This window comes from Castanea sativa, chromosome 2, assembly GCF_040712315.1.
Source record: "Castanea sativa cultivar Marrone di Chiusa Pesio chromosome 2, ASM4071231v1".
Taxonomy (NCBI): Eukaryota; Viridiplantae; Streptophyta; class Magnoliopsida; order Fagales; family Fagaceae; genus Castanea; species Castanea sativa.
Genome location: NC_134014.1, coordinates 4,725,794 through 4,736,376, shown reverse-complemented (window position 1 = coordinate 4,736,376; position 10,583 = coordinate 4,725,794). Strand labels below are relative to the sequence as shown.

Sequence of the window (10,583 nt, the reverse complement as noted above, 5' to 3'; positions counted from 1 at the left end):
ATTTTTGCAAGAGATGAATGAATTTTTAATTTTTCTTGTGAGAAAAAAAAAACTCAAGGGACTTTTCAAAAACTTGACCGTAGAAATTCCAGAAGATCCCAAAACCGAACTATTAACCTGCGTAGAGATAGAGAAGAGGACTAACAAGAAATCAAGAAATCAAGAAAACAGCAAAAGATCATTTTTTTAACGCTATTTCTTTCACAACTACTGCACTGCTTTTCTTCTCTTCTCGTCCTTCCTTCAAACCCATATACACGCATCTCTTCACTTCCCCAAAATTCCCAAATTTCCAATCTTTTCAATCTCTCAATAACTCAAATGGGAATTTCATTTAGCACCAATAGAAGAAGAAACAACCCATATTTTCAACACCCACATCCTCCTCCTCCTCCTCCATACTATTACTCAGACCAACCACCACCACCACCACCGCCGCCGCCGCCGCCGCCACATAACTATGGTCCTTATCATCCACCCCATCACCCTTATCCTGCGCACCCTCCTCCTCCTCCACCACCACCAGCACCACCTCAGAACTACTACTACTCTGGCTGTACTTATGCCAATCCCATGACCATGGCTACTCGCTTCAATTACAACCAACATCCCCACCCTTATGTTAATCACGCTAATGGGTGGCTCGCACCTAGCCCTAGGCCACAAGCTGTGGGCCCACCTCCTTATGTGGACCACCAAAACGCCAAGAAGGTGAAGAACGATGTGAATATTAATAAGGATACGCTAAAGCTTGTGGTTGATGAGCAGAACCCAGATCATGTCTTGGTCTCTTTTGTTTTCGATGCTTTGCATGATGGGAGGTAAGTGAATGTTGTTTTTTTTTTTTTTTGGTTATGTGAATGATTGAATTTCGGTTTTCTTGAGATGGGTTTTGATTGTGGTGTTAGATTAGTGAGTGTTGGGTTCGTTTGGTTGGTGAAAAGGTTGTGGGAATTGGAGATGGAAGTGAAAGTTTGAGTCTTTGAAGTGTTATCTTTTTTTTTTTTAGTACATGAGAACATTTAAGATTGAATTTTGCCTTTTTATGTGTTTCTTGAGATGGGTTTTGATTGTGGTGTTAGATTAGTGAGTGCTGGCTTTGTTTGGGTGCTGAAAAGGTGGTGGGAATTGAAAATGAAAGAGAAAGTTTGAGTCTTTGAAGTGTTTTGTAGGACATTAGAACATTGAGAGTTCTGAATCATTAAGATTAGTTAAACTAGTTGGCTTAGCTGAGTTCAAGATTTCTGTTTTCAAGAAACTGAAGCAATGGTGCAATATCAAACTGTAAAATTAAAATAAATAAAAAAAGTTTTAATTCCTAACAGAGGGAGTTGGAAGGGTTTAGAATTGGTGGACACGTCAAAACCATTGTCAGGCTATGGAAATTTTAATTTCTCCCCTCAGCTTGTTGCTAGTTAGAGACTGGTGCTTGCAATTTCAAGCAGGGGTTATATGTATTAGATGAGTGAGTTCCTAGTTCTAAAGAGTTGGTTGCAAGCGAAAGGTTTCAAGTTTAAATATATATAGTTTTTTTTTTCTTTTTTTTTATTCAATGAAAAAAGAAAGAAAAAATATACAGCCCGGGTGGGTGGGGGGTGGGGGGGGGGAGGATTTCACATTGAATTAGAAGTTGGTTGAAGAGGTTGTAGCAGAGTAATGCTCCTCTCTCTGATGTAGAATGGTTTGGTCTTCTCTTTTTGAGCATCTGAGAATATGAAGAGGCAGTTTCAAGAAATAGTTTTGAACTTTGGTTTTTACTATATCGTATGACTGTTATCCAGAAAACTCCATTTCACTATTGCTTGCTACTATAGATTTGCTACAGTGAAATATTCGCCATTTAAATCATCCAGTGTTATAGATGAACACATTAAACTTTATCAGACTGGTACAAAATTGCCACTAGATGATGGATGTTGGCCCGACAAAAATTTTAATAGTGGTTTTATGTAGTATGAAGCTCCTTAAGTGTTTAAAGCACAATTACAGAAATACATTAAAAGAGTAATATGATCACAATCCAGTTTTGGTTTTGAGGTTTCTTTGAGATTATTATAGCACTATATCAATATCAGTACTATGAACATGCTAGAAGTTTTATTGTTTATTAGATATATGCAATTCAAACTATTGTTATTGATGATAGTGACGATTTATTAGATAAATATTGTTTAAGTGTCTTTTGTACACATCCTGTATACTTAAGGTCTCTCCTTGCCTCTTTCTAATAAAGTTTCACTATTACTTGTCCCAAAAAAGGAAAAAGAAAAAGAAAATCAAATGCCTTATAATTGTCTATTTTGACAATTTGATATCGTTGGCATTTTGGCCCCTACATGTATACATGCATTACAGGGTACAAAGTGACTACTATACTTTTTTTTGATAAGTACAAAGTGACTACTATACTATATGAATGTTGACTTAAATAGGACAAGGATTGTGTTTCTGGTCAACTATTGTAATGATGCAACAACAACAAAGCCTTAGTCCCAAGTTTTTTGGGGTCAGCTAAGGATCCTCAACAAGATTAGTTAGGCTGACCACATTTGTTCTTTTCCTACATTTTATTCTATACAAAGTCATATCTAGATCATGAATGTTTGGAATCCATATTATGCAAGGAGACATTGCTTTTGCTAATTCGAATTGAAGGGTGATATAAAATTGGTCTATTTCCGGCATCATATCGATAGTTAGCGCATTCGTCATAGTTAGAAGCTCCAGCTCCGTATCAAGGTCACGGTCAATATCGTCACTATCATCAATAAGAAAACCCTTAGGCTTGTTATCCAGGCCTCTATTACTTCCTTAATTGATATGTTCTTTTGAATTACTTCTACTAATGTTATTTTTTGTCTTCCCTTGTCTATTTTCATTCCTTCAATTTGAATAAACCCACTCTTTCTAACTGGTGCATTAATCTAAAAGCTGCATTCATTGAAACTTTACTTGGATTAATTGTGTATTTGTTAATTTGGGACTTGAGTTATTGAAAGCAGCAATTATCATTTGTCAGAAGCTTGTTGAAGAATACGAAGATATTTGTTCTCATTAAGTTATATACATCAATCATGACTGCTCTGCTCAGCGTCCAGTTAAATGATAATGTCTAGTGTTAGTATTGTTGGTGGATGGACTTGAACTAGTAAGATAGATGTAAAATTTTTAAAAACGGAAAGAATTGAAAACTATACAAAGAAGGTGTTTTCCTATCTATTTTCAGAAAAGTCATTTTGAAAACTGTAACTCAAAAAATACTGTGATGATCAGTTCAGGCAACAACAAAGAGATATTTTCACCGTATCTTAAATTGATTTTTTTTTTGGCCCCCAAAAGAAAAGTGTATTTAATATAAAACTAAGAATGAAAATCACTTGCATTAGCCAGGGTTCAAATCCAGGGTATTTTTTACAAATCTGGGGTTCAAATCCAAAATGAAAATCACTTGCATTCACTAGGGTTCAAATCCAACACCAACAAAGACTTCCAGGGTTCAAATCCCCCCAACCTCAACTATTGATGTATCCAAAAAAAAAAAAAATCACTTGCATAGTTCAAGGCAGTATTAGTGGAGTTAATTGTTTTTTGGCTCCATAAAGGGAAAGTGCATCTTTGATTTACTTGTAATTGCATTTTGGTTGTCATCTTAGAAATTGTCAGATGGATGGTCCATCTTCATGTGCAAATTTCCATTGCTATGATGTTTTGTAAATTAGTCTATGCTAAACTTTTAGAAATTTCTATGCTCAATATTATTTCCAAGCAGTGAACAAGTGACTTAAGATGAGCAAGGGTAGGAGTTTCGAATTGGTGGCCATTGAAGTCAAATGGATTCTTGATGGTTTGAGCTGAGCATGGTTGGAGGCTTGAGAAATGGTTTGTTTGTGGCGATTATATGAGATGTGTTAGAAAAAATGCGTGAAGGGGTTATGGAATGGGTGTTATGCAAAATGTGAGAGCTGAGAAGGGCAAGGTTTTAGTAGATAGGGGGTTGGGGCATGTGTGGTCCGGGTTTTGGCATGTGGGTATAGTTATATCATTTATAAAAATTATAACTGAGAATGAAATTACTTCACGAACTTTTCTAAAAACAGTTTTTAAGTCATCTTTCCAAATAAATTTTAGATATTGAAAACAACAGAAAATACTTTTTTTCTTGGTTCTGATTCTCAAAAACAATCAATCACCTCTCGCAGACCCTGCAAAAGTGGGAGCTTTGTACACTAGGTACAACATATTCTTGAAAACAACATTAAACAGTTTTTTGAGAACATTTTCAGAAAACTGTTCCAATCAAAGCCCAAACTGCTTTGAGTGAGCCTGACATAGGCCAACATTTGAAAGTATTTTTTCTTGGCTACTTTCCTCCAGTTTGACACCATTTCTGCTCTAGACTATCTGGCCAATGCCCACTTAGCCTACAGGCTATGGAATGAGATCGAGTCATCTCCCCATCTCTAAAATGTCTAATCCAAGTTTTATCATTATTATGATGTAGACTTTTCCAACCAAGCTAGCTGGAACCTTCATTTTTCTTGTAACCTATTTTAATCCTTTTTAATGATAGATGGGAAATTACGTGAACCAAATATCGTAAGGTTAAGTCGTTATTGGAATTGTATGTCTTCTTACAAATAAAGGTATCATTATACGATCAGAATATAAGGCAGTTACAATGATAATAATGGCAAGAGTCCTTGAACCAAATGGCATCTTGATTCTTGTCCCCCCTAAATAGGGGTGGAAAGTGTGGCTACAAGTTCAATCCCATTCAGGCGTGTGCGTTGTAATTACCCTTTACTTTTCCTTTAAAGATAGTAGTTATAATGACAATAATTTGTGTCTGAATAAGCAAAATCTGATCTCACCTAACATCTTGCAAACAAGGGGCAACTTCTTATTTTTCCCTTTCACCATACTTGCCTCTTCTGGCTAATAAGCATTACTGGCTGATAAAATGCTTCTTGTGTCTCAAACAAGGTACTAAAAGAAGATCAGAATATTGTGATTTTAGTTCTGTAGAGTTATACATATTTTGACAATGGGATCTTTGAATTGTTTAGACAATTTCAAGTACCAAATATTAGAAATTGAATTCTATAAAAATCACTTGGAATTGAAAGAAATGGTTTTTGAAATTGTGTAATTATACAATTGCAGTTATTTATAGATGTAAACTGCATGGATCTAATTGGCTGATTATTTAAGTTTATTATCAATAAATAAGATATCTTTTATTTTGAAAGAGAGTTGAAACACATGGAATATTTTTGTTGTATATCTAATTTTGTTCTGGTTTGGTTTTCTGGTGGACAGCATCACAATTTTCTACTTTGCTAAGGAAGAGCCAAACTGTAGGTTTGTTCCATTTTTTCCTGCAAACTTTACACCTGTGAAAATCCCCTTTCAGAAAGGAGTTGGCCAGAGATTTTGTCAGCCTTCAGGAACAGGCATTGACTTGGGCTTTTTTGAGCTGGATGATCTCTCAAAACCATCACCTGGAGAAGATGTATTTCCTCTTGTAGTATCTGCTGAAACACTGCCCCCTCACTCAACAGACGAGACTCTTGGTGAGTGTGTACCCAACACAAACCCTCATATGCAGATTACTCAAGCTGTTCTAGAGAAGAACAATGATGAACATTTCCAAGTGAGAGTTGTTAGGCAAATATTATGGATTGATGGATTACGCTATGAGCTCCGTGAGATATACGGAATAGGAAGCTCGGAAGCAGAAGGCTTTGATGACAGTGACCCAGGGAAGGAGTGTGTGATATGCATGACTGAACCTAAGGATGCAGCCGTATTACCCTGCCGACATATGGTGAGAGTTTATCTGTATTTTCTCCATTACATTAAAAGACAATAGTCAATTGTTAAAGAGAAACTATACACCGGTATTTTGTATCCACACTGGATAATGAGATAGGATGCCAAGATTGATGATCAGGAAGCCTCAAGCTTCTTGTGCTTGAGCACAAATGATGTTGATGATTTAATTCCAAGCCCATAAGCCTGAGTAATCTGATCACCTGTCTACCCTTGATTGGATCCCATGTGGTATTGCCACAAAGCATCCAAACTCATGCTTGTTCTGATTTGTGTAGTTAATTTGACACTCATAACTTAATTTAAGCACGTGAAAAGGGTGAGAACATTAGGCAGTTGGGTCATTTATATGATACCCTGGCTTTAATTGTTTCCTTCATTTCCATCTTTCTAGATCTTTGAATAAATGAGAGCACACAACACACGCACGGAGGCCATCAGAGGAGAACTCTTTACAAGCAATATATAGATTAAAACTTAAAATACTAAATACTGAAACTGCGTTCTATTTATGGAAAGATCCTAGTGATATCTTCCCCGAGGGTGAAAATTTTATTTCTTGCATGATATCAGAGTTTTTTGGAACAGTTGTGATTGCATATGTACTGCAAGCTGGTGTACAATTTTCTCTCTTTTTATTAACTTTTCACACTTGAAACCTCAGTTGCTTTGTTCTCAAGTCATATCTGGTATTTTTCAGTGTATGTGCAGTGAGTGTGCAAAAGCATTGAGGCTTCAATCAAATAAGTGTCCCATATGCCGTCAACCTATTGAGAAACTTATGGAGATCAAGATACATAATGGTGATCAGTGAAAGATTCTTTTCTTGTTGCCAACTTTGGATTGTATGGTATGGCTGTCTACTTTTTGTTTGTATGTGTCATCATCTGTTTCATACCTCTCTATATATTCTTCTTCTTTGTATATTATGAAAATAGTATCAGAATTAAATTTTTGTCTGATCTTTTATTAACGTGCAGTGCATTTGTTTGTGGATCTGTATGTGTTTAACAGTCTTAGCAAAAAACATTTGTCTAGTTCTTGCAAGATTTTATTTATTTATTGAAAAAAAGGGATAATAAAGGCTGTGGTTATGAACTTCATGGTCTATTTAATAGAGTTTGTATTACCTGGAACAACTTTTTTAGATTTTAATGTCTCACTAGGTGTTGGAATACTTTTAAGCACCCCCCCCCCCCCCCCCCCCCAAAAAAAAAAAGAAAAGAAAAAAGCACACATTATTGTATGATATCTAAAGTTTTCAAAGTCTGTATGATATGTTTTTGAAGTGTTGGATTTCATTGTGCCTTATATTATATTCTTTACCCTTTCTGAAAAAAAGTAAAAATAAATTCAGTGCTGCACCTCCTTGATTAAAATTTTATTTATGTGCGTCTGTGAATTAGTAAATGATCTGGAGAATTGAAAGGCAAGAAAGTACAATGTTTTGAGGCTACTAGACTGGATGAAAATTTTAGGCCTTGGGTGAGTACTCTCTCTCTTTTCTAACAGCCAAAAAGAGAAGCTGACTGGGAATATCTGCTGTAGAAGTTAGGAATAAGTGGTACAAACTACAAATCTCAGAGGCCCTTGAAAGGAACCTTTGAACAGATGAAAACACAATAGTCGTGCGATAACCCTAATGATTCATTGTATCTTATTGAGCATTTTTGGATATATGGCCTCTGATTGTTTTATACTTGCTAGTTGGGGTCACATTAATGGTTTCCCTTAGAATGATAGTAGTTACATATTATCTGCATTTTATGTGAAAATTGTGTCATTTCATCCTGTACAGCTGGAAGTAATATTTAGTCTCTCTTCAGTTTTGAAGGATTTGGAAAATCCCTAATTGCATCACACTGCTGGTTGACCAGTACCCCACTATAAATTCACCAATAACAAATTTATGAGTGAACATTTTGAACTTGACTGCTTTATCTTTTGTTCCTATGTAATGTTTATTTGAAACATAAAAAGTGAAGTGTTGATTTTTTTATATTATAAATTACATCCCTCTGGGACTGTCTTAGTGGTGTAAATCAATGTTTTTGCCATTGACCACTAGATTTTAGCTTTACTTTTTCCCTTCTTTGTTTCCTTACATTTTAGGCAAAGGTTTATAATAGTGCATAATGCTTGTACTTGTGTTAGCAGCATTGAGTTTCTTATTTCATCACCCAATTCTATTTATAACATTGCACAGCTTATACTCCTAGATTAGGGTGTCAAGACTCTGATGATCTGTCTGTACAGGGTTTGAGAACCATATATGCTGTTGAAATAGATTTCTCATCAATGATAAATAATAAATCGAGCAAACAAATGATAGCTCATGCTTAATCAGTGAGGCTTCCCCCCCCCCCCCCTCTCTAAAGTTTCCATTATTGTATGATGTCTAAATTTGTCAAGGTCTATATGAACTTTTCAAAGTGCCAAATATCCTTCTAATTTATATCTATCTTTACCCTTTCTGAAAAAAATAAAAAAAGGGGCTTAGCACTGGCCTTTTTGTTTGAAATTTTATTTATTCATATATTTGTGAATTAGTGAGTGGAGTATGACTTCAGATAGAATAAAATGGAGGAAAATAATACGTGTGCCTGACCCTGCCTGACCCTGAATGATTTGTTGAGACTTCATAGCCAACCCCAAAACTGTGGGAATAAGGTTTTGTTGTTGTTTCTGTGAATTAGTGAGTGATTTGGAGTCAAAAGGCAAGAAAGTACAACACTTTGAGGCTACTAGACTGGATGAACATTCTAGGTCTTGCGTGAGTACCTTTTTTTCCTCTTGTCTAACAGCCAAAAAGAGAGACTGACAGGGAATATTTGCCATAGAAGTTAAGAATAAGTGGGACAAACTAAGAATCTCAGAGGCCTTGAAAGGAACCTTTGAACATATGGAGATACAAAAGTTGTGCAGTAACACTAAAAATTCATTGCATCTTGTTGAACATCTTTTTCTAAATGGCTCTCTGGTTTGTTTTGCTTGCCAGCTGGGGTCACGGACTCACAGAAATGGTTTCACTTAGAAAACAAATAGTTACATATTTGCTAGTTCTTGTTAAATTGTCATTTTCATTTTGTACAACTGGAACTATTTTGGTTATTTTTAGTATTTGCTACACATTGCGTTCAGTCTCTCTTCATTATTGGATGATTTGGGAAATACTCTATTGCATCATTGCACTTATTGATGGATAAAGGCTATGCTTCCATGCCAACCCACTACAAATTCAACTGGGACAAATTTTTGAGTGAAAAATTTGAACCTGATTGATACATCTTTTGTGCCTATGTGATGTTCACTTTGAAACAAACATTAGTGAATTTGTTATTGTTAATTACATCCCTCTAGGACTACCCATGTGGTGTTCATATATTCATTAGCCATAAACAGCTAGATTTCAGCTTTACTTTTTCCCACATATTTGTTTCCTACTTTAGGCAAAGGTTCATCTCAGAGCCAACTGCTTTAGCATTGAGTTTCTTATGTCATCCATCGAATTCTATTTGTAAACATCACACAACTCATTGTGTGTGTGTGTGTGGCCTGAACTAACTTCTTTCTTTGCCTCTCTGTTCTTCTTTGGGCTTTCAATTCCGTCATTTATGAATTTTAACACTCCAAATTGACTTTGCTTGATGTCTACGCTAAAAGAAAAAAATTTCCTAAGTTGCATGTGCTCTCATAAGTAGCTTGAACTTTTGACTGGTTTAAAGTTTGAGCATGAAGATTGGTCGAAACATACTGATTTTGGATTTATTCTTTACACAGTTGCATCTGGTATTGAAGCTTTAAGGATGGCATTCTGATATATGGACTCACTCACCAAATGGTCCTCAATATTTTCCATGATGATCCCGGGAAAAAAAAAACTGTTGAATCTACATAATCATACACGACTTCTTTATAAGGAGCAAAAAGAGAATACAAATACTACTATCGAAGCATTCTTTGGTAGTCAGAACATGTTAAATTCTATGCCCACATTATTGTTTTTTCACACTATAATAGTAAAATCTAGAGCTATATCAAGAAATTGCGGAAACCATGTGAGCCCGTAGCCAAGTGAAGTAAGGTCTTAATAAATGGCCCCCGTCTGCATTTTCTTCTATTATTGATCACCATCCATGGACCATGTGTTTTCATGTGACATCTTCAACGTAAATGGCAATGTGGCTACATAGCTGCTCAAGTCATATCTTAAAAGACCCTAAGAGACAAAAGAGATGTAAAATCAAATACCAAAGATAGCTTGGCCTTCTCAAGTTATACAAAAATTATCATGACGTATTCACTAAGCCAAGCCCCATGCTAGTATGACAGTCACTATCATGGCCACAACCTATACCATGCAAAAAATGTGTACATGTTACAGCTCAAAATCATTAATTTTTATCAATTGCCCGAAACAGAAGGAAAGCTTAGTGCAATGCTAATTTTACCAAATTAGGTGTTAACTGGTTGCAAAACAAAGCAATAGAAATTAGGCTTGGCCTCAAACCTATTCTAGTGGGTACAATTCTAAACCAATAGGTGTCCTTTTGTTGAAATCATGGCAGGAAAAGCCATTTTGTTTAGGTCCAATTGTCACCATTCAAATGCCTTTTAACAGGTAAAGTGATCTGTTCAAATGGTAAAGGAAACTAAAGGGGGAAAAGCACAAGGATTTCATCAAGGTTTAGGCTTTTAAGAAGGTAGACAAAATAATTTTGCTTACAAAAAGGGGTCCAAGTGTAAAGAAA

General features: G+C 35.6%; 1 protein-coding gene across 2 annotated transcripts; it reads left to right on the top strand.

The window, feature by feature from the left end:
- LOC142624464 (putative E3 ubiquitin-protein ligase LUL4) lies at nt 1-9,857 on the top strand. 2 transcript variants are annotated; one of them, XM_075798033.1, is made up of 4 exons: nt 13-821; nt 5,320-5,827; nt 6,533-6,682; nt 9,613-9,857. In XM_075798033.1, the coding sequence occupies exons 1-3, from the start codon at nt 322-324 to the stop codon at nt 6,644-6,646; spliced, it is 1,122 nt and encodes a 373-aa protein (XP_075654148.1). In that variant the 5' UTR covers nt 13-321; the 3' UTR covers nt 6,647-6,682; nt 9,613-9,857. The 2 variants fall into 2 exon arrangements, with proteins under 2 accessions (XP_075654147.1, XP_075654148.1); XM_075798032.1 differs by lacking the exon at nt 9,613-9,857 and having other exon boundaries at nt 1-821; nt 6,533-7,027.
- The last annotated feature ends 726 nt before the right edge of the window (nt 9,858-10,583 follow it).